This window comes from Rhinolophus ferrumequinum, chromosome 6 (assembly GCF_004115265.2).
Source record: "Rhinolophus ferrumequinum isolate MPI-CBG mRhiFer1 chromosome 6, mRhiFer1_v1.p, whole genome shotgun sequence".
Classification (NCBI taxonomy): domain Eukaryota; kingdom Metazoa; phylum Chordata; class Mammalia; order Chiroptera; family Rhinolophidae; genus Rhinolophus; species Rhinolophus ferrumequinum.
In genome coordinates, this window is record NC_046289.1 from 43046257 (window position 1) to 43072805 (window position 26549).

The 26549-nt window shown below is 51.6% G+C and overlaps 1 protein-coding gene across 1 annotated transcript in view; it reads left to right on the forward strand.

Annotated features, from left to right (window-relative positions):
• The window catches only part of ITGA11 (integrin subunit alpha 11), a 123512-nt gene that overhangs the window by 93259 nt on the left and 3704 nt on the right, over positions 1-26549 (forward strand). The window contains exons 13-28 of the mRNA XM_033109688.1: positions 1127-1267; positions 1517-1720; positions 2498-2628; positions 5456-5622; positions 6981-7123; positions 7914-8024; positions 11408-11493; positions 12303-12510; positions 16948-17046; positions 18072-18148; positions 20001-20090; positions 20988-21078; positions 22407-22520; positions 22708-22794; positions 24738-24848; positions 24959-25054. Coding sequence (XP_032965579.1) covers positions 1127-1267; positions 1517-1720; positions 2498-2628; positions 5456-5622; positions 6981-7123; positions 7914-8024; positions 11408-11493; positions 12303-12510; positions 16948-17046; positions 18072-18148; positions 20001-20090; positions 20988-21078; positions 22407-22520; positions 22708-22794; positions 24738-24848; positions 24959-25054 — 1956 coding nt within the window. The remainder of the gene's footprint in view (positions 1-1126; positions 1268-1516; positions 1721-2497; positions 2629-5455; positions 5623-6980; positions 7124-7913; positions 8025-11407; positions 11494-12302; positions 12511-16947; positions 17047-18071; positions 18149-20000; positions 20091-20987; positions 21079-22406; positions 22521-22707; positions 22795-24737; positions 24849-24958; positions 25055-26549) is intronic.

Consider the following 26549-nt stretch of genomic DNA (forward strand, 5'->3'; position numbering starts at 1 on the left):
GAAGAGGTGTGGGAGCCGGAAGGTGGGCACAGCGGCTGGGGAGCGAGGGAGGGAGACAGGGCCAGCAGGGCACACAGAAGAGTTTGGGTTTTTTCCCAGAAGCAAGGGAGTGGCGTGATCACTGCTCCAGCCCACTCTGGTCACCCAGGGCGATAGATTAGAGGGGCTAGCCTGGAGGCAGGGGACCCTTTGGATGGTGTCTGACAGGGAAAGAAGCAGCAGAGGAGGGAAGTAGGTGGATTGGGGCCGTGTTTGGCAAGCACCAGACAGAACTTGCTGGAAGACTTGCACGTGAGAGAGGTAGAGGGTGGAGCCAGGGAGGACCCCCTGATAAGTGGGTGGATGGTGTCCTCACTGAGGTAGGGAGCACGGCACTCAAGGTGGGAGGGGAACACAGTGAGCACTCAAATGCTGAAAAGAAATCATAATTTACCATACAAGGTGCTAATCCCAGAGTTATTTGTGACTTTAAAAATTGAAGCGAGCAAATTGTCCAACAATAGAGGACTGACGAAACACATTTGACACATGCATAATTTGAAATATTATAGAATCACCAATGATTGTGTTGTAGGAAAAAATAAAATGCTCATGATCCATTGTTTTATTTTTAAAAATCAGTATATAAACTATATATATATATATATAGTATGATGCCAGATTGGAAAAATGAAACCATATATACGCACACAAACAAGCCATACACTCTAGAGAAAACACAGTAGAGAAAATACCCTAAAACGTTCATGGTAATTATAGCTGGGTGTTTGGACTATGGGTGACTTTCATTTTCCTCTTTAGACTTTTTGTTTATATTGTCTGTTTTCTGCCATGATAATGTATTAATTACAAACAGAATAAATAGTAATCGACAAAATTAAACAATGGAAAGAATAAAAGCTGAGGTGCAGATGGATAACAGAAGGAGGAAAGAGGGGAAGGAAGGACAGACTGATTAGGCGAGTCCACTCCATGGCAGGGGTAGGGGGGCCTGAGAAGGGTAGGACCCTTCTTGTTCGTGCACCCAAAATTCTGAGTCAAAGGCTGTCCTCGGTTCCCCTGCACCCGAGAGGCACGGCCTCTCAGCAGCCCAAACCACTGCCCTCTCCCCGTCTCTGTGCCGCAGATAGGCTCTTACTACGGGAGTGAGATCACCTCGGTGGACATCGATGGCGACGGTGTGACCGATGTCCTGCTGGTGGGCGCACCCATGTACTTCAGTGAGGGCCGAGAGCGGGGCCGGGTGTACGTCTACAGCCTGAGACAGGTACAGCTGCATGGGGGCTGGCAGCCTCCCAGGGACAACTGCCTCCTTCCTGCCTTCACTCCAGTATCCACATGGGGAACTGGGTCCCCAGAGAGACCAGCGCCCGCCTACTGAGCCAGGCCAGGGTGGATGGGAACATCCTCTGTCACCGGAGTGGGAATGCTGGGGAAGGTGCTCTAGGCCGGAGCAGATTGGGACCCCAAGGCCCTTGCGAGTCCCCTGAGCCTTTTCCTGCCCCTGGTTTTACAGAATAGGTTTGTTTATAACGGGACGCTGAAGGATTCCCACAGTTACCAGAATGCCCGATTCGGGTCCTCCATCGCCTCGGTGCAGGACCTCAATCAAGATTCCTACAACGACGTGGTGGTGGGAGCCCCTTTGGAGGACAACCATGCAGGCGCCATCTACATCTTCCATGGCCTCCGAGGCCGCCTCCTAAAGACGCCAAAGCAGGTAGCGCTGCCCCTGGTCAAGGGATGGAGCTGGGACGTGGAGACCTAGTAGCTCATGCTCGGCCATTGGATGCAGAATTGTCTGCTGTGTCCTCACCCGGGGAAGGAGTCTGAGCTGTCCTAGCTTGACTTGCCTTGTGTCGAAATCGGGAAATGGGTGCATTTATCTTCAGGACCTTCCACATCACCCCCTTGGCACCCTCTCCCTGCTTAACTTTATCTCCCCAACAACAAAAACAAAACCCTGGGGACCTGAACTTCACCCCCCCCCATATGGTCTCATGCACTTGGCCGCAAATGGAGAACTCCGACCTGGGCTCACTATTCTCTAGAAATGCTTCACGCTGGAAACCTAACTCACCTCAAAAGTGACCCGTCCCCGGTCCCAACCGCTCAGGGTCATCATTTTTGCTTGTGTTTGTTATTATTACGTTGGTGCAAAAGTAACTGCGGTTTTTGCAATTATTTTTATCCTTTTCAACCACAATTACTTTTACACCAACCTAATAGTAAGATAATCTAACATATCACGGTTAGAGACACTGATGAGTTACCTGCAAGGTAGCATGTTTTTACACGTAATGGAGATCTCTTTAAGACACAGTGTTTTAGTCCAAAAGAATGACTTACTGGTAGGAATCTCAGGTGCCAGCACAGGCCAGGAGAAGAGATTGCTTTGGGCTGGCGCAGTGTCCTGATGGTTTCTACCCCCTCGGATGGCCCTGCTCCACCCTGTACTAACGGTGCCCAGTCCCAGCTTTTTCTTTCCACTCCCTAGAGAATCGCCGCCTCAGAGCTGGCTCCCGGCCTCCAGTATTTTGGCTGCAGCATCCACGGGCAACTGGACCTCAACGAGGATGGGCTTGTTGACCTGGCAGTGGGCGCCCTTGGCAATGCTGTGATTTTGTGGTTGGTTCCCGCTTTTCTTGACTCTTGGGCTCTCCTGAGGGTCACGATGGATACAGGGTTTAAAAGATATGCTTCAGGATCTTTGTCCCTTGTCTTTAATCATTGTCAGCCAAACTCACCCTGTTCTTATCCCACAGCGATTACAAATCTCCTCTTTAGGGAATGACTATAAGTTATTTTGAAGTCCCAAACTCTCTTCTCAGTGCAGTTCTAAGGTTTCCAAGCAATTTAGTGTCAAAAAGCCCCTCACAATTTGCCCTAAAAGTTCTGGCGACTCAGGCATTTCTTCAACTTCAGCTTGTCAAGCTACTTAAAGGGACAAGCTGAGCATATTCTTATCTGCTGGAAGGACCACTTCTCCCCTAGAGTGAAAGAATGTTTATGTAATATGCAGATCTCTTTCCTCCAAACCCTTCTGAGTTCTTGTTCCCTTTTCCAGGGCCTCATTTCTGTACCAACCCATCAGATACTTGTTAAGGGTCTCTCCTTAGCAGTGGTCTTCAGCTTAAAAACAGACAAAAGCTTTCTGAAAGTCTATATATTTTACCATGTCACATGTTGGCTGCTTTTTGAGCCAGAAAGATTTTTTTTAATAAGAACTCTTTCATATATGTTGATGAGATTTCATCCTAAACAGAAGAACTTAAAGAAAATTTGTAAAATAAAAAGGTTAGCATTTCATCACCTTAACATTACCACTATTCACATTTTGGCATATTTCTTTCCAACATTTTTCCACTTGCATATAATGTTATATAAACGCAATCACATTTTTTCATACAACTTATGAAAGGCATTAAACAGAGCTATCGTGGGACTTCACAGGGAGAACAAAGGAGGAGGGGATATGCTCTTGGGCCTCAAGAATATTACGATCCCACTGAGAAATTCCTTAGTCCAGGTTTTCTAGAAAACAGCTTATACGTTAATGCTTTTGGGGAGGCGGCGGCGGGGGGCCTGCAATGCCAGAAGCAGAAGTGAGGGCCAAAGGAAACTAAAGCAAGAAAGGAGAGCAGATACAAGAGGTGCATTGCTGAACTAGCCAGTCTCATGAGTGCAGCTTCTTGCTCAGTCTCTGCAGCGGGGGAATAGAACCTCTGCTTCCCGAAACAGCCCACCAAGGGGAGGAAGGAGTAGCAGGGTGTCTGCGGGCTCCTCATGTCCCCTGTTTGCCACGGCCAAAGCTTCAGCTGCCCCACCCCAGGTGGTATCCCTGGCACTCCAGGCAACGCTGGGGAGAAGGGTCTCTAGGGATACAGGCCTGGCTCTCTTTGAAGGTGTGCTCTGCATGTGGGGGCTCTTAGGTCTTTTGCTGGGGCGGCAGCAGCAGCAGCAGCAGCTTGGGTAGTAAAGGTATTTGCTGTGTTGGTTCCAGCCAGAAAGCAAGACAGGTGACCAAGACCCAGGGAGGGGGTGGATGTGGCCTACCCAGTCCTTAGGGTGACACATAAACTAAGTCCTTTACAAGAAACAGGATACAGACACACGAGAACACACATCCCAAGAGCATCCGTCTCGCAGAAAGGACTGAATCAAAGTCTAGCTTCTGAGGTCTACACCACAGTGCTGCCTGAGTGGTAATGAGCTTGTGAGCTCAAGCCCTCTGGGGAGACTCTAGGTCCAACCCCACGGATCTCACACGTGACTGTCCATTAAGAGCACCTGGGGAACTTGTAAAACTCTCACAGTTCAGGCTTTGCCCAGACCACTCAAAGCGGAATTTCTGGGGGAGGGGCCAGGCAGCAGTAGTTTTTAAAAACTCCGAGGTGTTTCTTTACAATGGGCACCAAGTTTGAGAACCACTGATGTGAGCTATTACATTTACCCAGCAGTCTACACTGTCTCACTTACCCGCTGTGATTCTCACAATTCCGCTTAGGAGAGATCATGTGACCTGCCTAAAGTCTCATAAGGAACCAACAGAGCCAAGACTCAAATCCATCTTTTGCATTCCACAGCACAGAGGAGGCAGAACCCACTTATGTTAAGAAGAGCAGGGTATTAGCACAGATGATTACGCTGAAAGTCTGAAGCGTCTAAATCACACTACACTTATTTATTTTTATATAAATGCATGGTTTGGAAAGGCAATACGTTTCGTTCCCTAACTATGTTTGACTTAGACCAATAGACGAGTAAGTGCATTTCCTTGGCTGCCTGGATGAGCAATGTGGGTGAATGGGCGGGGAGTCTCTGGAACAAAGATGGTTCCCCACTGTGGCTGCACCTTAGAGTCACCTGGGGAGCTGCAATGCCTGAGCTCTTCAAAGTGTGGTCAAGGGACTAATGGCATCAGCATCATTCTAGAGCTTGCTAGAAATGTAGCATCTGTGCAGACCTATCAGATCAGGATCTGTGTTTTCACGGGGCCCCAGGAGCGATGCAAACATCTGAAAATCTGAGAAGCACTGCTTTCAGACATGTTGCTGCTGATTCTGATTTAATTTGACCGGGACTGCAACTTGGGCACCAGAATTTTTTAAGCTCTCCAGATTATTCTCATGTACATCGGGGTTGGGAACCACTGATCTAAAGGGGTGAGGAGGCAAAAGGAAGTCAGTATGGTCTGCATCAAGGGAAACAATGAAGGGCGGCCTGCAAGGGCTAGGACGTGGCTGAGCCCGCCCCTCATCACCTGTGCACTTTTTTGCCCAAAGCTGTGATATCTGGAGCCTTTCTCTGCCCCACCCCCACCCCTGCACCCTACCTCACCCCCCAGTAGTGGTTTCGCAGATTCCATTCCCATCTGGTTCTCCACCTTTCCCCTAGGTCGCAGCAGGGCCACCTTGCACCCTGCCCCACCCAGCCACCTGCCCTTCTCCTCCAGGTCCCGCCCTGTGGTTCAGATCAATGCCAGCCTCCACTTTGAGCCGTCCAAGATCAACATCTTTCACAGAGATTGCAAACGCAGCGGCAGAGACGCCACCTGCCTGGCCGCCTTCCTCTGCTTCACACCCGTCTTCCTGGCGCCCCATTTCCAAACAACAACAGTTGGTAAACAAGGCCCCTACCTCTTCTAGCTCCAGTCTCCCCTATGGACTTGGGAATTGTTCTGTTTCAAAACCTGGGCTTTTGAGGAAGTGGGTTTTAAGTGCCAGGTCACACCTAGAGCCACATCTGATGCCTGCTAGATGCCCATCCGCTACTCAAATTCTGAGCAACAGAGAGGGATATCACCCCAGGGCAAGATGGCAGTGAGAAGTGGAGACCAACGAGGGAAAACCAGAGGAAGAAGCAAATGGTTGGGATGCAGAGTTTAGACCAGAACAGGGAACTGCAAGCAGTGGAACAAACTGGGGTTTGGAAGCCATGATGTCAACCTGGTACAAGGAAGAGTCAGAGCCGGGAGGGGGAGCTGGAAACCAGGGGCTCAGGTATTACGACCCCACTAGCAGTGGTCACTGCTCAGAGTGGGCGTGAGTCTGCAGCAGGGCCATTTCCTTCTGAGAATCCATCACCTCCAGCCAAGGCTGGGGTCAGATACCGGCTCATGGCAGCTCTGGGCTCAGGCAACCCCAGGAAGAGATAGCTGCAGATTCGGGACCAGGATGGTCCCGTGCAGGAAATGGGGACCACAGAGAGCTTCTCAGCCAAGGAGCAGAGCCAACCAGACAAAGAGGAAACGGGTATCTAGGGGGGTAATGAGAACAAAGGCAGGCCTGGGTGGCTGTGCCCTTCTTTCAACTTCTATCTATGAAAGGAGAAAGATGCAAGAAGCTGCTGTACCCAGAGGGTTGGCTGGGATACAGGAGAAGGGACTGAACTTTTCCTGGAATTAGCAAAAGATCAGTCTAGTTGGAGGGGAGAAGGCTGCTGGCCTTCAACCCCAGCACAGTCCTAAGTTTAAGGAGCTGGTGAGAAGCTGGTGGGAGCTGGCTTCCTGCAGAGGCTCTGACCCAGACATGATGGGATCCCAGAGCCAAGGGTGAGAGCTAGGAAGGGGAACGGGAAGAAAGACGTGTGTTGACTCCAGGAGGCGCTCGAAAACGGGCATCGCATCGCCCTGACCTCCTCCCCCACCCCTCATCCTGTCTCCTCTTCTACCACATTTACTTTTCCCCCCATTTCTTCCTCTTTCTCTTTCCCTTCGCTATCAGCCCTGTCTTCCTTTCTCCTACTTCTGCTTCCCTCTTCTCTTCAGTTCCTTCCTTTTCCTCTTTCACTTGCTCTCTGCATGGGCATTTCCCACCCACACTGGGCCTGGTAAGGGGAGAGGAGCAGCTCTTCTCTGGTCAGCCTGGAGGGCTTCCTGGAGGAGGCTGACTTTCCAGAGGCTATTTTAAAACAGAGGCAAACAGTCTTGGATAGAAATATGTCTCCACCTTCATAGTCTTGCCCTCTGCTTCCTCCAGGCATCATGTACAACGCCACCATGGACGAAAGGCGGTACACACCACGGGCCCACCTGGATGAGGGCGGAGACCGATACACCAACAGGGCTGCCCTACTCTCCTCCAGCCAGGAGCACTGTGAGCGGATCAACTTCCATGTCCTGGTGAGCCTGATGCCAAGCTTCCCCTCAGCAGGGCCCAAGTTCCTACAGGAAGGGGACACAGAGCTGGAGGAGGTGCTGCCATAGGAGAGGCAGTGAGCTCAACTGGTGCCAGCAGACCCCAGGAAGCCAGCCAGCGGGCAGTGTCCTAGACCATGGCCACCCCAGACTCATGCCCCAGAGAAAAGTCCACTGGGACACACTACCTACCACCTCACTATATCATCCTCCAAAATCCCTTCTTACCCAGCTTTCATGTGCCCACTGTTTCTTTAGCAGGGGATGACATGTGAGCATGCAGGGCCTCAGTGAGGTCTAGCGGAGAGAACAGGATCAGCTGGCAGGGACCATGGATGGAAAGGAAAGGATAAGCAGGCATCCGCTAAAAATAAAGACCAAGTAAAGCAGGCCCGTGGTGTGGACAAGCTGGGAGGAGGGACAGAGATAAACCAGCCTGGCAGAGAAGGGAAATCAGTGGGAGCCTGGTGCCCCATTTTCTGCATAAAGAAGAGGATGAGAAGTTCACCTCATCCAGAAACTCCAAGCACCCAGGCCACAGCTGAACCAGTCCACAGCAGAGCCCAGGGTGCTTTTCTGGAGGCACACACTTCAGCTGCGGTCCCCACTGGAAACGTCCGTCAGCCCATGACAGCTCCTCTAACTGGGACTCATACTGTGGACCGACAGGACACTGCCCTCCCAGCTTAGGGAAGTGAAGTCCTCTGTCAGTGGTCCTAGCCCAGAAACAGACACGCCCTCAACACTGAGCCCACTCTCATCTCCTCCCTCCCAGGACACCGCTGACTACGTGAAGCCAGTGACCTTCTCAGTTGAGTATTCCCTGGAGGACCCTGACCATGGCCCTATGCTGGACGACGGCTGGCCCACTAGCCTCAGAGTCTCGGTACGTCCTGGCACACAGGGCACAAGTCTGGTGCATACCCCACCCACGCCCACCCTTACCTCCTCCTAGAAGCCCAGAGCTGAGTGTGACATGTGCAAAGGCATTCTTCCCTTAGCACACCTTCCCAGCTCCTACCCGGGAAACCTGCAACGTGGCTCATTCCCTCCTCCCTGTGGCCCGTGCTGAACAATTTCTGGAGGGTAAGGACCAGGCCTTCTTCTGTTTAAGGGTCCCCCACATCCCCAGCACAGGGTGAGCACTGAGTGGGTCACAGAACCAGATGGGGTTTTGGGTCCCAATCTCCCACCTCCCTCATTTACAGATGAGGACACGGGAATGACTGACGGATGAACAGACAACCCTCCCACCCGTTCCTAAGTTCCAAAAGTAGGGGCTGTTAGCCTCATCCTGGGCTCTGGCCCCATCTTCAACCACATTTTCTAATCCCTGCTCCAGGAACATCAGAATTTTCTGGAATCTGACACTCAGATGCTCCCTGCATCAGCCACTCCATATACATCCCACGCAAAGAAAATGTCAGACAGTTATCAATTCTGTCAGAGCCACGCTGGGAGAGCAGGGAAATTTGTAAAAATGGAATATCTCATACCTGAACCCTGAGGATTTAGGAAACAACTCTGAAACATACCACAATGCTGTTAACACCATTACCTGTGAGGTCTGGTCACTGAGAATGTCTCTGAGAATCATTATACAGGACCCAGCCAGCAAACCACAATTTCAGAATTACTCTTACTTGTTCTTACTTGTATTTCTCCAACGTAAAAGGACTTCGACAGCAACGCTTCTGAAAACGCCCTCTCTGTTCCCATTCGCCCCTATTGACTCCGCTCCCCTCCCCGCCCCTCCCCGCCCCCCTCCTCCGGCATCCCCATTCCCAAACATTCCACAATCTGCTGTCCAACCCTTGAACTTTACACCTTCACCCTTTCCTCCTGATTCTGTGTCACAAATGCATAAGAGAGGCTGACTTAAAATGCAGTCCAAGAGAGGGAGAGGAATGGACTGGCACAGCTGGATCCGCATGAGGGAGACAAGAGAGGGGAAACACTGTGTGCACTAAGTCACTGACATTTTTCCCCATCACCGTGATTACAAAGTCGCGAATGAATGAGTGAGTACGTGTCAGTCGTTCTACCAGCATGTGGAAGCCCATGACGCAGATTCACGTGCAGGGGGTACTCACTGCTCTGACACTTGATCTCCATGCAAGGTGGTGACAAGGGTCATAGGCCAGGTTGAAGAGCTGAGAGGAAGTGTAGTCGAGCAATCAGATGATAGGGCAGGGGGACTTCCTGGAGGAGGTGGCTTTCGACTGGACCCTAAAAGATAGACAGGATTCAGATATGCAGAAATGGGGAGGATGGGCTTTTACTCCAGGAAAGCTGACAGTATAACCAAGGTACAGAAGTGGGAAAAAGTAAGGTGAAGGGATACGTAAAGAAAAGGTGATAAATAGAGCTGAAAAAGACAGTCTGGGGCATAGTCTTGAGGGCTTTGAATAGCAGCTAAATTTCTAGAAGCCTTATTTATCTGGATTTCTAGCCCCCAGCAAATTAGAAACATTCTTGCCATCACTCTTCTCCAAATTCTTATTTAGCATTTACGAAATGCCCAACACTGTTCTAGTGCTGTAATATCTCACCTCTTAGGGAAAGGAGCTATTCCATATTGAGTGGAACAGTTGCTTATCACGTCAAATTATTCCTTTTAATGAACTGGATAGACATTTTCCCGAAGGTTATTACGTAGTTTTCACACTTCTCACAGTATACTGGGCAGGAGTGGGAGGGATCTTATAGGAGATTTAAAATTACCAAGATGACAGGGGTGCTAGAATACAGTGAAGCCCCTGAGAACTACGAAAGTGTCTTGAACTATGTCCCTTCATGGAATGGCCTCGCTTTGTGCGCCTTCATATAACTCTGCTGTCTTCTTCCCTGGCTGCTATGCAGGGTGCCTGCTTCTAGCTGCAAACCCACCATGTGGTGATGAAGCCAGGGGGCGGGCTGGATAGAAACAAGTCTAAACGATGAGCACATGGATCTGAGTGAGGGGTAGGGAGCCCACCTTAGAGAAGAGTTAATGAATGTAAGATACGTGTGGCCTCCCCTGAGTTTGGGCTGTGCTCTTGATAGTGACAGTCCCTGCCCCTCAGCTCCAAATTTGAGTACCCAACTGCCTGCTGAGCATTTCACCCTGGATGGGCCACAGGCACTTCAAACTCAACATGCCCCCAAACCGAATTCCTCCACTTAACCCTTGCCCTTCTGAATGAATGGTGCGGCCATCCTTCCAGACACTGGAGAAGAAACTCAGCCAACATCCTGGACCCTTTTCTGCCTTGGCCCTGACAACCTCCAGGACCTATTGGTCCCACCTCTGAGGTCCCTGACCTGTGTTCTCCTGCTCATATCCACTACCACGCTGTGCACGTCGTCATCTCCTGTAGGAACATTGCGCAGCCTCCTCAGTGGTCTCCCTGCGTCTAGTCTTGCCTCCTCAAGTTCATCCCTCCATGGCAGCCAGAGGGAGCCTTCAACACACAGGTCTGGCTGGACCCTCCCTGCCAAAAGCCGTCAGTGGTTCCTATCAGTTGCAAGGCACGACCCCAAGGCCCTTAAGAATTGGCTTCTGCCCACCTCTCCATCTCCTCTACCCCGAGCTCAGGACTGCTCTGCCTACAGCAACACTAAGCTCCCTGCCATTTCCCCGGCTTGCCATGCTACTTCATGCCTTAGGACCTCTGCACAGGCTTGCTCTTCCTCCCCCTTCCTCTGCCTCTGGCCCAGCCAGCTAACTTGGTCACCCTTCAGAATTCTGACCTACGGTTCTGCAAAGCCGTCTCTGACCATCTACAGGCCAAAATCACTGATTCCTCCTTCTGCCTCTTTTATTCATCATACAGACTTCTAAATTTTTTTGCACATTTCACACTGTAATTATTTGTTCACACACCAATCTTCTCCATGAGCTGAGGGCAGGAGCTGTGTCTTCCTCGTCCTATAGCCCCAGCACCAAAGACCTTGCCCTTCACGTAGTATATGATCAATACATGTTCCCTAGAAGTGCTGTGCTGGGTAAGTGGGTATTTTGTGGTACCAGCTCAGTTAAGGACTGAAAGGGACCCAGGAGGAGTTGAGTTGTGAGTCATGTTTTAAAGAAGGGAGTATCTACGCAAAAGCATGGGAAACAGCAGTGTGCTGTCTGTGAAAAGGGAAGAAGAGATGAAGCCCCGGTCTAGTGCAGTAGAGAGAGGAGCTGGTGTGCTGTGGGGGTGAGGGCTGGCCCACCGCAAAGATGGGGATTCCAGGCTGTGGGTTCCCTATCCAGCTGCCCACCGTTGGCTCTCCCTGGCCCAGGTGCCCTTCTGGAACGGCTGCAATGAGGACGAGCAGTGTGTCCCTGACCTTCTGCTGGACGCCCGCAGTGACCTGCCCACAGCCATGTGAGTTGCCTTCTCCTTGCATCCGGCCCCCTGACTCTTCTTCCTTCCCTTCTGGTGGAGCTGGGGCTCCCAGGGCCCTGGATTATTTCCTGCACATCCTTCTCATAGGCAGCATGGATCAAGCCCAGAACTTACAGCCTGGGTCTAGTCCAGGCTCTGCTTCTAACTCCTGTGACCTCAGGCGAAACTCCCCTCTCTGGGCCTCAGTTATCTACTCTGTAAAATGAATACAGTCTAAGCCAACCTCTTTAAACTTTGTTTAGAAAAAGGAATCCTTCCTTTGGAGCCTATACTACAAAACAGATAAAAGGTGGAGACCGGGGACCTGGAGATCCAGGCACTGAGTCCCCAACCCCCCGATTAGGTGACCTTGAAGGTTCATTGACTGATCACTCGAGCTCCGCGCTAAGGAGACTAGCAGAGGGTGCCCACAATCCCTTGGAAGAAACAAACTAGCATACAAGGAAAAATAAGGAACAATGTCCTATTTTAAATTTAGGTGATAATTTTCAAATAATTTATGCTCAACTTTTACCCAACTATGAGCTGATTTAGCTAGAAGACATATACACCATGACATATACAATAAATAGAAATAGCACATCCAAACCTTGTAGAAGGATGAAGAAACAAAAATTCCCATCATTTAGGCTAATAATCAGAATTGTCTCTACATTTAGCTCTGAGCTTCCTGGTAGCCAAAGCCAAAAGAGAAACATGCTGAGTGGAGAGGTGATACACGAGTCGTGAGGTCTATCCCTGCATTCCCCATTCCATCAGCCTGACCCCTGGTGGTCTCTTTCCCACAGGGAGTACTGCCAGAGGGTGCTGAGGAAGCCTGCTCAGGACTGCTCTGCATACATGATGTCCTTTGACACCACAGTTTTCATCATAGAGAGCACGCGTCGGCGGGTAGCAGTGGAGGCCATGCTGGAAAACAGGGGCGAGAACGCCTATAACACAGTCCTAAATATTTCACAGTCAGCAAACCTGCAGTTTGCCAGCTTGATCCAGAAGGTAAGACCACGGCGACCTGCCCAGCCTGCCTCGGGCAAAGGACAGAGGCAGGAGAGGAAGGATCCAGGCAAGGGCCTGGGTGCACATTACAGTCACCTGGGCGCTTGAAAATGTCTGTGTCCAGACTTCTCCCAGAGAGTCTAACTCAGGGGTGTCCAAACTGCGGCCCATGATCCATTGTTAATTGGCCCGCAGCAAATTCCAAAAATATATTTAGCTTACTTAAATAAACCAGGTGAGGCAATACGTACTTCACCTCGAGTGAGTGGCCCGGCTGTTTGTGTATTTTTACCGCATGTGGCCCTTGGTGAAAAACGTTGAAAAAAGTTTGGACACGCCTGGTCTAACTGATCTGCCTGCAGTGGGCCCTGGATCAGTGCGCTTTTAAAGCTGCCCAGCTGAGGTCTGTGCAGCCAGGGCTGAGAACCACCGGTAGAAGGGAGTCTGAGCCCTCTGGGAACAGGTGGAGGAATGTCCTGCAGCCTGTGTCTTTGGCGCACACACACACACACACACACACACAAACACACACACACACACAAGTGTGTGCACCAGCGCATACACAGCCTCTGACTACAATTTATCCTACGCTTTCTCAGAAGGGTCCTTCCACCAAGAACCAGGACAAGTTACTTCCACTTTAAAACCTCCTCTCATTCCTAGCTGTTTTTACAACAAATTCCAAATGTCTTATTGGGGCTGTCCCCACCCACCACCTGCCATTTCTGCCCTTACTCCCACGCCCTTAGCTCTACCAGCCATCAGTTTCCCAGCACACCTCCTTGTTCACACCAAGGCCCTTCCCACTTCACTCCCCTGCCTGGGATTCCTTCCCTCCTCTGCCCAACAAGCTTCTGCTCCATCTTCATAACCGCTTACAATGCCTGGCACGGTGCTCAGCTCTTGGCATGCATTTCACCCCCACAACCTCATGAGGTGGTGAGGTGGTGGTGATGGTGGTGAGATGGTGGTAAGGTGCTGGTGAGGTGAGATGGTGGTGAGGTGAGGTGGTGGTGAGGTGGTGGTGAGGTGAGATGGTGGTGAGGTGAGGTGGTGGTGAGGTGGTGGTGAGGTGAGGTGGTGGTGAGGTGAGGTGGTGGTGACATGGTGGTGAGGTGAGGTGGTGGTGAGGTGGTGGTGAGGTGAGGTGGTGGTAAGGTGCTGGTGAGGTGAGATGGTGGTGAGGTGAGGTGGTGGTGAGGTGGTGGTGAGGTGAGGTGGTGGTGAGGTGAGGTGGTGGTGACGTGGTGGTGAGGTGAGGTGGTGGTGAGGTGGGGGTGAGGTGAGGTGGTGGTAAGGTGCTGGTGAGGTGAGATGGTGGTGAGGTGAGGTGGTGGTGAGGTGGTGGTGAGGTGAGGTGGTGGTGAGGTGAGGTGGTGGTGACGTGGTGGTGAGGTGAGGTGGTGGTGAGGTGGTGGTGAGGTGAGGTGGTGGTGAGGTGAGGTGGTGGTGAGGTGGAGGTGAGGTGAGGAGGGGGTTAGGTGAGGTGGGGGTGAGGTGAGGTGGTGGTGAGGTGAGGTGGTGGTGAGGTGGTGGTGAGGTGAGGTGGTGGTGAGGTGAGGTGGTAGTGAGGTGGTGGTGAGGTGAGGTGGTGGTGAGGTGGGGGTGAGGTGAGGAGGGGGTTAGGTGAGGTGGGGGTGAGGTGAGGTGGTGGTGAGGTGGTGGTGAGGTGAGGTGGTGGTGAGGTGAGGTGGTAGTGAGGTGGTGGTGAGGTGGTGGTGAGGTGAGGTGGTGGTGAGGTGGGGGTGAGGTGAGGAGGGGGTTAGGTGAGGTGGTGGTGAGGTGAGGTGGTGGTGAGGTGAGGTGGTGGTGAGGTGAGGTGGTAGTGAGGTGGTGGTGAGGTGAGGTGGTGGTGAGGTGGGGGTGAGGTGAGGAGGGGGTTAGGTGAGGTGGGGGTGAGGTGAGGTGGTGGTGAGGTGAGGTGGTGGTGAGGTGAGGTGGTAGTGAGGTGGTGGTGAGGTGAGGTGGTGGTGAGGTGGGGGTGAGGTGAGGAGGGGGTTAGGTGAGGTGGGGGTGAGGTGAGGTGGTGGTGAGGTGAGGTGGTGGTGAGGTGAGGTGGTGGTGAGGTGAGGTGGTGGTGGTGGTGAAGTAATGGAGGTAGTATCCCCATATTCCAGAGGAGGAACTGAGGCACAGGGAGGGGTTAAGTGGTCTGAACAGGACCACACAGCTAGTAAATGGCTGAGCAAGATTCCCGCCCATAGCTGGCTTCTGAGCCTGCACTTCATGACAGAGCATACCGTGTTTCCCCGAAAATAAGACCAGGTCTTATATTAATTTTTGCTCCAAAAGACGCAGTAGAGCTTATGTTCAGGGGATGTCATCCTGAAAAATCATGCGAGGGCTTATTTTCCAGTTAGGACGCTTCATGTCATGCTCTTTGTGGTAACTTCCCAAAGGCCCTCCAGCCCAGGACAGCTCTCGGACACTGACCTGTGTGTGCTCCAAGGAAGTCACCAGTGTCTGAGTGCTGCCCTGTGGTAACCCGGGATCCCTGGAACACAAGTGCCCTGTCTTGGTCACATCTGTCCTCAGGGCTGGGCCAGGGCTGGACACATAGAAGTCCCTCAGGACATGTTTGTTGAGTGAAACTAGGACATCACTGTCATGTGTGGGTGCTGGAGCACCCCAGTTCCAATCACATGCAGTCTCTGTCCTCATGGCTCTTAGAGTATCGATGTGGAGCCCAGGATGCGGGGCAGGACACGTGTCAGTGCTTTTCTGTACTCCTCTCCACCGAGGAGCCACCCTCCAAATCGCCGCCATGCTCAGTCCCTCTGTCAGGCACAGGTCGTGGCCCCAACACCATGCCCTCCACAGCCCTAAGTGAAGATGGAGAGCCCATATGATGGTCCTTCCCACTCTTCTCCTGCCCAGAGATGTTGTATCTGTCTGGATTTGGGGTGTTTAGAGGGAAATGAGCCCCAAACCTGCACCCACTTTTTCCTGCTTCCCTGGCCCAGACTTTACAAACCTGTACCTGTTCATAATCCTAGAAGGAAGAAATCATGGAATTTTGTCTCTGTGGCACAGAAGGGCTTTTGGAACTGAGTGAAGGCAAAGAGAAGTGGTCGCCATGTTCTGTAAAGTGCTGTGTCCACATACACAGCAGTTGGTGTCTAGGGCTGGCCTACAGCCTGGCTCCTTCACAGATGCCACCAATCCTTCCCCCTCCCTGAAGATACTCACAGCTGGGAGATCAGCACGCCTCTCCCCTGCCTCCCCCAACCTCCCACCATCCAGCCAAGGGGAGCTCTAGTAGAGGAAGCACCCCTCTCGACCAAAAACAAATGTGTCGGTCTGGTCACACACCCTTTGTGCACACACATGCAAAAAACATACAAACCTACATTTATGTCCAAGGACACACACATGCTCTGTATGCATACAACCAGACACATGTACACTCGTGTCCCAACATGTAGACCCCCACACACAGACATGCTTCTACAGCCACATGTGCATGTGCCCGGGCAGTGCCCAAGGGTGCAGAGCCCACGGCAGGTACGAATTACCCTCATAATGACAGCAGCCATATGTGGAGTGATTACACGAGTCTGGGCATTGAACTAGGCCCTGCCTTTACACGCATTTATCATTTAATCCTCATAACAACTAAATGTACTAGATACTATTATCCCCATTTTACAGATAAGCAAAATGAGACCCAAGCAAATGAGTGCCAACTAGCAGCATCTAGCTAGAGCACTGTGTTGGGTCCCTTCCCTCTGGACCTGTGCTGGGGGCACACTCGTGCTAGCTCAGCGGGGCCCCAGACAAGCTGGGGAGCCTAGTGACATTTCCCTCTCAACTCTGCCAACATTTTCTCAATGTCCAGCAGCCAGTGAGTGACCTGCTATAAAGAGTCCTGAACCAGACAGTGGTGAGAGGGTTTAAAGCGGGTGGAGCCACAGAAAAAGGAAAGAGAAAGAGGCACTGCGCACAAGTCCGATGGCGGCAGGGGCTCTGGGGCAGCTCCTGACCAGCACCCAAAGCTTCATTTCATGGCTCAAAGAGGTCCTTTGCAATCCTTCTGATGGAAAGATGTGTGATCCATCCAAGGGCCACAAAGCCAAAGGGAGGCAGAACGGCCAGACTGGAAAGCCTGAATCCCAGCTCCGCGCCACTTTCTGAGCTAGTTACTTCCCATGTCTGGGCCTCAGTGCCCCCATTTATAAGTAGGATGATAATCCATGCATCTCAGTTGGTACAGAGGGAGTGACAAGGCATACGCTGGAGAGCCAGCCCACTCTCCCCACAACCCAGCACAGCTGAGCTCTCTCCCACCCCTGCCACACCCGAGCCTCCAGGGCCCCCGTGGTGCCAGTGTCAGAGGACCTGTAGCTTCAGCATGGATGGCAGGGGATGATGGTGGCCCCCTGACCTGGGTCTCATGCCCTGTCTAACTGCTACTCCCATGTCCCCACCCACCCCCAGGACGACTCCGAGGGCAGCATCGAGTGCGTGAACGAAGAGAGGAGACTCCACAAAAAAGTCTGCAATGTCAGCTACCCCTTCTTCCGGGCCAAGGCCAAGGTTGAGGCTGGGGAAAGTTCAGGGAGGGCCCAGGGTGGTACTGGGAGGCAAGAGCAATGGAAGCAAACAGAGGGGAGGACTCGGGGGATGGAGAGTCCTGAGAATGGCTTTAAGCAGGTCAGTTTTTCCTCCCATGCAATGACATTCCAACGACCTACGCAGCCAGCCACCAGAGGGCAGCAGCCCCAGGAGAGCACCCAGGCCCCTACACCTCAGGGGCAGCCCTACCAGTCCCACCTAGCACTCTACCAATTATCCCACTGTCCTTTATCCTAACAAGTTTTCTCAATGTCCAGCCTCTGTCATCGTGCTGTGCGAGGGGAGAAAAATTAACACTTCCCAAGCACGTACCACGTGCTTAAAAGTATAGGCTGTGTGATGGGAGAAGCAAATTTGCAGGGGAAAGGAGGTCAACTGCAGACTTTTGGGGTGTTTGCCCATCCCTCCAGGACAGTAGGTAGCCACTGAAGGTTCTAGAGCAAGAGAAGACCTAACTGAGGCCAAGCTAGTTGTAAAGCAGGAATCAGAGGGGAGCTTGAGGCAGAAGCCAGCTAGAGAGCAGCAGTACGTTCCCAGGAACAGGGTCTGCAAGGCTGCGGAAAGAGGAGACCTGGGGGAGGGGGATTGGAGCTCCTTGTAGAAGAATCTCCCCAGTGGGACATATGTCAAGATTGTAGTTTTGGGGTGAGGCTCTGACAAACCAGGAGCTCTAGAGTGAAGCCCCAGGGGGGCAGCACACAGGACAAGCTCCCTCCCTCACCCCTGCTGCTCCCTGAGAGAAGGGGGCCCCAGGTCTCCTGAGGAAACCCCAGGAGGGTCAGACCTGGGAAGAACACAAGGAGGGGTCTGTGCAAAGCTCAGTTCGCATTACTCCAGCACCTGGTCCACCCTCCCCCAGCCCACTGCCAGCATGCAGGGCCCACCCAAGTGGGCAGGGGGTTGGAAGGGGTGGACCAGGGCTGGTCAGGGTAATGTCCAGACATGCAGTTCCCAGCCACCCAGCTCCAGTGACTTCTTCCTTGCAGGTGTCTTTCCGTCTAGACTTCGAGTTCAGCAAATCTATCTTCCTGCACCACCTGGAGATCCAGCTCACAGCCAGCAGGTCAGGGCTTTAACTGCTCCTTCCTCCCAGCTCACTTCTCCTGGGCCCTGTTCTGCTGCAAGGAACTGCCCCTCCCCAAAATGACTCCTTCCCCAAGCCCTGGCCTTAACTGCCCCATCCTCAGGGGGCCCCTAGTAAGTACCCAAGTATGGACCAACCTGCTGCCTGATATACTGCCACCATTTATGCTTGGGTGGTCTGGATATAAATAATGCCCTTATCTTTATGTAGTATTTTATATAGCAGCTATTTAAAAACCCTACAGTTATAAAGCACTGTACATATAATACCTGTCAGTCCTCACAGCAGCCCCCTAAGATAGGCAAAGCAAGAGTTATTCCCCCTACCTCCTCCCAAGTTACAGGTAAGAAAAGGGAAGCTCAGAGAGGTTGAGTGAATTTCCCAATGACACACAGCATGTAACTAGTACAGCTGGGAGCTGAGCACTAGCCTATTCCTTGTCCAGGGCTCTTTCTGTCCTGGTCACTTCTCTCCCCCTTGGAAATTTTTCCTTTTTTAAAAGAGATTCCTTTATTCTGTGTAGCTCTGTCTGTCTGTCTCCCTCCCATGGAATTCGCTATATAGGTTGACACTGGGAATCACCCTGTGTCAGTAATAAACTTTTCTTTTTCACAGAATTATCTCTGTGTGGGAAAGGAGGGAGGCAGGAAGGGATTCTGACAACTCTGGAGCCTTGTAAACGGCCAAAACCCTCCTGAGAACTTCTCCACACTGAGAAATAAATACTGCAAGCAAACTGAACACCAACATTCCAGCACACACACGCGCGCACACACACACACACACACACACACACACACACACATTCAGAGGTCACCACAGGAAGTACTGGGGATCAACACAACGGCATGCGCTGTAGTTAAGCAAATTGTACATTTTGGTGAAATTCTCACTTGACATGAGACAGTTTGTAAGATGTATGAATATCTTAAGGCCTCCCTCACGCTCTTCCCTGCTTTTAGGAAACACAGCCCCATTCTCACGGGAAAATGAATGCCCTGCACAGTGGTGTCTGCACAGCTGGGGGTGTTTGTGAATTAGGCATGTGCAGGACCTGTGTGTGTCAGGTATTCCCTTTCTAACGAAATCCCTATCCTGGGGTAAGGCTTCCAAAGGGAATAAAACTCAGTGTATGTCATGAGAAGAAATCGTATCTTTTTATGTCTGAAACTATTTGCCCTGGTCGTTCCTGGTGCTCAGATTGAAAGGCAGCGCATTTGACACAACTCCCTCCAAATGGCTCCTAATTTCACTCTCCGGCCTTTTCAAGGCAGCCAAGGACCCTCAGCCAACCTGTGGGAGCTGCCGCCGCCCCAGTCAGCTCAGGAGGCATGGTTCGAAGATAAATAAACCACTCTCCTGGGGATTCATTGTCTTCCCCTCACTTGGGCAGAGCAGGCAGCCTTTGTCCCACATCGTCTTCTCCCTTTGGGCCCACAGCACAGGATTTGCTCCTCGGGCCGATGAGGGCCTGAGAGGAGGGCTCGCAGGCAGTTAGTGGCTCAGCACATGCGATGGGTCGGTCCTCCCAGCTGCCATCCAGTCTTTCCCTGCCCCACGCTAGCCCAGATGTGCTGCACCTAAAAAGGCAGCAGGAAAAGTGGATGGCACTAACCAGTTCCCCTGCCGCCCTGGCCCTTCCCCTCCTGGGAGATACTTCAGGGTCCCTCTCTGGCTGTGCTAGTACCTGTGAGCCCTACAGGAGCCAGGATTCTCCTTCTCAGTCTGACCTCGGCCCCTCTTGCTGCAGTGAGCCAGTGGATGTGCTGGCTGAGCTGGGTGGAGGGAGGGCCAGCTCCGTCCTGACCGTGCCACCTTGCTCTCTTTGCAGCGACAGTGACGAGGAGGAAAACACCAAGGGAGACAACACAGCCCTCCTGCCCTTCCACCTCAAATATGAGGCCGACATCCTCTTCACCAGGTGGGCCAGGACCCCAAGGGGAGGGGATGCATGGAAGGAGTGAAGCCTAAAATGGGGCACCCTCTGGGGAGCCCTGATTGGGTTGGTGTCCCAGGGGCCAGGCCCTAGTGCTGAGGGCCTATGAGATGGAACCAAGTGTGTCCCCGAAGGATCAGAGAGTACAGCCCCCTTATCCATGGTGGGGAGGTGGTGTCCAAACAGAGGAAGGAGACAGGGTCCTGGCCCCCAGGGAGCTCTCAGCAGGGACAAAGGGGGAGGGCTGGGGCAGCAGGCGGTATCCACCCCAGGTGCGGGTAATAAGTAGAGTATGATCTCTGGAGAATTTAAAAATAGTAATAAAACCTCCTAAGTCCTTCTGCTTTTCATTACCACCTTGCCCCAGCAATGCTAAACAGCATCAGTGAGAAACTGCTCCTCCCCAGGCAGACTGTTCCTACAGCCCACAGCCCTGGGTGTGCCACTGGCCCTCAGTCTATCCTCTGAGGGCTCCCAGGCAGATGGAAACATCTGGACAGAACAGCAAACACACAGAAGGAACGTTCAGGTCTTCCCATGACCACTTCTAGAGGCTGGAACGGTGCACAGTGGGCAAGTTCATGCTCAAAAAAGGCCATGCCCCTGGGCACAGAGGCTAGGGCAGGGATGGTAAGTAACTGTCACTTCTGGCCCAGGCCCATTCCACACACCAGGCAGACATTGCTAATGGATGTCAGCATTGATTCCTGCTGAGCCTCAGAATCTTTCTCAACACAGCGAGTGCTCCAGATGGACACAAGAGGAAAGCTATTTTTTGTGGTCTAGGAGGAGGCAGGCCCATGCGCACACCCTCTTTCATTCATTTATCCATTGAGCCAACACTCACTGAGCTCACAGCGGCCCTGTCCTCTGTCCCTGCAGGAGCAGCAGCCTGAGCCACTATGAGGTCAAGCCCAACAGCTCACTGGGGAGATATGATGGCATCGGGCCTCCCTTCAACTGCATTTTCAAGGTAAGTCTGGGGAACCACGCAAAGAGTGAAGGACAGGAGCTGAAGATCCCCATTTGGATCTGGACTCATTGCTAGTGCTTGGGGTCACCTGAACCCTACCACCCACTCACGGGATGACTTTAGGTAAGTCACTGCCCCTCTCTGGGCCTCTCAGTCCTCACCTGGAAAATAACAGGGCTGGACTGGGAGGATGGATCGGTGAAGATTACATGTGGCTGCATATAATTTTAAAAATATTTTAAAAAATATTTAACATGAAAAACAGGGTCAAAATGCACGGGGGCTCTTTCTCTCCCATGAAAGAAGTCCAGAATTGGCAGCTTCACAAAGTCATCCAGGACTGGGTCTCCTGTATTTCTCTTCCACCATCTTCAACATGCAATTATCAACCTTGAGTTCACCTCACAGCCCAAGATGGCTGCAGCTCCAGCCATCACATTCTCATTTCAGGCAGCAGGAAGAAGGAAGAGCAAAGAGCATGCCCTCCCCGCCAAGAAATTAACTCCTTGGCAGTTCCTCACACTTCCAGTTATCTTTCATTGTCCAGAACGTTGTGATTTAGCTGTAAGGGAGCCTAGAAAATGTGGCTTTTTCTCTTGGTTTCTGTCACTAAGAAAGGTGGGTAAAGGAAATTAGGAGGCGGCTTAGCAGTCTGTGCCACACTGGGCCCTGCGATCCCCCCACCCCTGAACTGCTGTGTGAGAGCCAGGGGCAGACTGACAGCTGGAAAACTGCACTTCAGATACACTGAGACCTGGATGGCTCCTCCAAGAGAGGTTTGGTAACCTGCCCAAGGCCACACAGCTCAAATGTGGTGGCTGCCCCAGGTTATGTTCCTGGTCTTTCTGATTCCAATGCCGTGCTTGTAATCACTGCAGCTCTGACGCCTAATGTGTCACAGGATGTGAACTATCACACACTCACTATTTACATCCTTCATCAGTTAACGATTCTCTCTCATAATAAGTTAATTGCAGTCACCATGTGCACCCCCAGGGTGGCCACTGGTACCAGGCAACAAAATCCCCCAGAACCAAGAGGAGCTGAAAATGGAAGTGCCCCTTGCTCGCCAGCCTCGTGGCTCCCCCCACACTGATTTGTCCTCAGCTGCAGGAGCCCACCCCTCCGGGATCCCTGCGGCCTCTGGGGTGACCTGGCAGAGCCTTAACGTTTCCACATTGAAAATGCCAGGGGGCTCGTGGGGGCCCCTTTCCCAGGCCTGGCTGGGGGATGGCTGCCCCCAGGGGCTGTTGGCCCCTTTGGACCTTGTTCTCCCCTCGCCCTCCAACTGCTGCTGGGGCGCTGACACCTCCCCCTCTCGGCCACAGATCCAAAACCTGGGCTTGTTCCCCGTCCACGGGGTCCTGATGAAGATCACTGTGCCCATCGCCACGAGGGGCGGCAACCGCCTGCTGCTGCTGAGGGACTTCCGCACTGATCAGGTACCAGGGCAGGGGTGGGAGAGACAGACGTACCCCTAGGTGTGTCCCACGTCCTCGGACCCCAGCTCCTCCTCCCAGGCCCAGGCCCAGCTGGGCTTCCTCTGGAAGAGGAGGAGGAAGGAACACCCCTGGATTCTGAATCTGTCGACACTGATTGTGAGGCTGGTGGTATGTGCTCCTTCTGTAGGTGAACACGACCTGTAATGTGTGGGGAAACAGCACCGAGTACCGACGTGCCCCAATGGAGGAAGACTTGAATCGTGCCCCACAGCTGGTGAGTGTCCCCCAAACTAAGAACCATGGGTGACAGCGGGGGAAGAGGAGTTCTAAGGGCTCTTTCTCTCTTATCCCATAGTTTGTCAATAAGAGCTTATTGAGCAAACCTATATATCATGTTTTCCCGAAAATAAGCCCTAGCCAGACCACCAGCTCTAATGCGTCTTTTGGAGCAAAAATTAACATAAGACCCGGTCTTATATTATATTATATTATACCCAGTCTTATATCATATAAGACCGGGTCTTATGTTAATTTTTGCTCCAAAAGACGCATTAGAGCTGATGGTCCGGCTAAGGCTTATTTTCAGGAAAACACGGTATGTGCCCAGCCTCAAACCAGGAGGAAACAGAATAAGGAATAGGTACTTCTTGCCCTTAGTGAGCTCACCATTCTTCAGGAGATGCAAGAGTGAGCGCCTAAAAAGGCAGGGAACAGGCCTGCGATACATGTCAAGAGAGTGACAGCAGGAGCAGACAAACTCAAGTGAAAGAACAGGGAGAGAAAACAAAACCACTACCTTGAAAAAGATATATACACCCCCATATTCATTGCAGCATTATTTACAATAGCCAAGATATGGAAACAACTTAAGTGTCCATCGATGGATAAAGAAATTGTGGTATGCGTATGCAATAGAATATTATTCAGGCATAAAAAAGAAGGAAATCTTGCCATTTGCAACAATATGGATGGACCTTAAGGGCATTATTAAGTGAAATAAGTCAGACAGAAAAAGACAAATAATTGCATGATCTTTTTTATATGTGGAATCTTAAAAAACAAACAAAAAAAAGCTTATAGATGCAGAGAACAGACTGGTGATAGTACAGATAAGCAGAGGGAAGGGGAGAGAGCCAGATGGAATACCGTTGGGAGGGCCAGAACATACACAGCTTGCATTGGAGACTTTGACCATATCAGCTGGGGCCTCCCTGCCCAGGAAATGAAAGGCAGCTCAGCCTCCACCCCCACAGCCCAGCCCAAGATACCTGCTTGTTTCCAGGTTTATGCTCTCCGGGCTGCCTCTGTCCCCAGATACCAATTCCTATGAATGCTTTCACTCACTCCTTACCCAGACAAAAATCTTAGCTGTTTTAGTTTGATTTCCCCAAACAAGTGCCTTACACTAAACATGTTTTGAGTGTAGTGCAATTTACTGATGACTTGGGCTTGGGTGGGATTGAGGTGATTGCAAGAGAATGACACAAATAACTTTAACCTGATACGTTCTAATTATCAGTCTGATGATTTGTTTGGGTTTTCTATTAAGATGATATCATCTGCAAATAATAATAGCTTTAACTTTAGCATTCAATCTTTATAAATTGTTCTTTTTGTCTTACTGCTCTGGCAAGGACCTCCAGGGTGATGGTAAAGAGAAATGGTGACAGTCTTGTCTTGATCCTGATTTTAAAGAAATTATTTTTAATTTTTCATTATTAAATATAATACTTGCCATAGGTGTATTTATTTATCTATTTATTTATAAATACCCTTCATTCAGATTCAGGAAGTTCCCCAGAAGTTATCATAAACAGAAACTGGATTTCCTAAAATGCTTTTTCTGCATCTGTTGCAATAATCACCTAATTTTTTCCCTTTAGTCTGTTTGTATGGTGATGACATTTGTAGGTTCCCTAACATTGAACTAAACTTCTCTTCCTGGAAAACACCCAATTACGCACAACTTCAAATGGAGCATCGCATATACCATCTTTACCTTGTCCCCCAGCCATCCCGTGGCAGCCCCAGCCCCTGAGTCGCCTACCTCTCTTCTTGTCCCCGGTCCTGGGTCCCTTCCCCCCATGGGTCAAGCAGAGCAGCTGAGCCATCTGGTGTCCCAAGCCCCTGCTCACATTCTCAGGTCATAGCGAGGCTTCTGCCTACCTGCTCCCCAGAGCCTGGTCACTCACCTCAGAGACCCACCTTCTCTTTCAGAATCACAGCAATTCTGATGTAGTCTCCATCCACTGCAATGTGAGGCTGGCTCCCAACCAGGAAATCAATTTCCATCTGCTGGGAAACCTGTGGTTGCGGTCTTTAAAAGCAGTAAGTAAAGCACCTGGCTAGGTTGGTAGGAAAAAAGGGAGGGAGGTGGGTGCTGGGGAGTCTCCCACCTAGGGAGGGGCCAGCTTCTGACAAGGCCTCTGCTTGTCCAGCTCAAGTACAAGCTGATGAAAATCACGGTGAACGCAGCCTTGCAGCGGCAGTTCCACAGTCCTTTCATCTTCCGAGAGGAGGAGCCCAGCCGCCAGGTGAGGCCCCTGGAAACGCTGCAAACCTGGGCTTGAGCGGGGCCAGCTTGGGAAGGGGTTGCCACTTCCCTTACAGTTTTCCTACACCCTCTGCAGCATGCTCTGCAGCAGTTAATGTAGCGTCAGAGGAGACAAAAAAAAGCAATACAAATAGGCCTTTGGGGGCCAAAGTGGAAAGGGGGCCAGAAGTAGGCATTCTCCCTGTGCCTTGGCAGAGACAGACTGCAGTCCCATTGGGGCAGAGGGAGGAGGGGAACCTGCATATTTTACACTAGAGCAAACTGGAACTGGAGCCCAGGCCTACCTGCCTTGGGGTGGCTCATAGATTGGCTCCAGCAGCAATGAGCTGTCTTGGGCAGGTTGGCAGCCTAGAATGACCACTCCTGTCCTCCCCATCCATTCACACCTGAAATCTAATGAAATGCACATGACCTGTGCTTTACAAGTCTGGTGTGAACTGAATTGGTGAAGGCCAAGGGATGCAATATGTCTCGGCACTGACATTCTTTTTGAATTGGGTAAAACCAGACTGTTGCAGATCAGATCGGCTTGAATCAGGGTCTAGGAAAGGGTGGGGCTCTGCAGTGCTCTCCTGGGAAAAAGAGAAGTTAGGTCTTGAAGAATAGCCCAGTCCTCTGCAGAGATGGGTATCTGGGGCGTGGGACACTGCTGCCCTCCTCTGGCCATGTCCTCAAACTGCCAGCCTGGGCTCCAGCGGGGCTCTCCGTACCAGATGCCAATAACCCCCAGCCCCACTCCAGGAGACTCTGGAGAGCAAAGCAGGCATGGGCTGGAAGCCAGACCTTAATAAAACACACAAATACCCATCACAAACAGGGTGGGGTGAGCCAGGCGGAGGGCTAGCAAGTGCAAAAGTCCAGAGGCAGCACTTGGGGGACCCACCCAAGGAGCAGTTTTATTTCTTTACTCTTTCATTCAGCATTTGTTGTGTGTCCCACCCATGACTCAGGCCCTTCAGGGGTTACAGAGATGACTTAGGCAGACAAAGGAATAAGGACGACAACGTGTGGAAGCAATCTGGGGGTGAGCACAGGTGTTGGGGGTGGGAGGTGTTCAGATCAGGGAAAGCTTTCTGGAGATAGTCCGCTTGAACTGACTCTTGAGAGATATGTTAGAATTTTCCAGGCGACCAAGCGAGAAGAGGCATGTTACAGGCACCCCCACACACACACAAACTACCTCCCTTCCACACTAGTTCATCTTTTAAGTGACTTCTCCTTCTACTCCCATCCCTCCCCCCCCAAAAAAAAATCCCTCTTGTGCTTTCTGGTTGCCTCACTTCTCTTTCCGAAATCCAGCAACCCCAAATGTAAGCCCCTGTTGGCTCCGCTCTGAGTTAGGTGCCGGGGGTGGGAAGGCAGAGCAAGGTACAGCCTTTGGGGGCAGAAAACAGCCTGCTATTTGTCGAACCCCATCGATGTGCCAGGCACTGTAACAGACACTTCCTGCATTATCTGTGGGGTATGCCCCACCG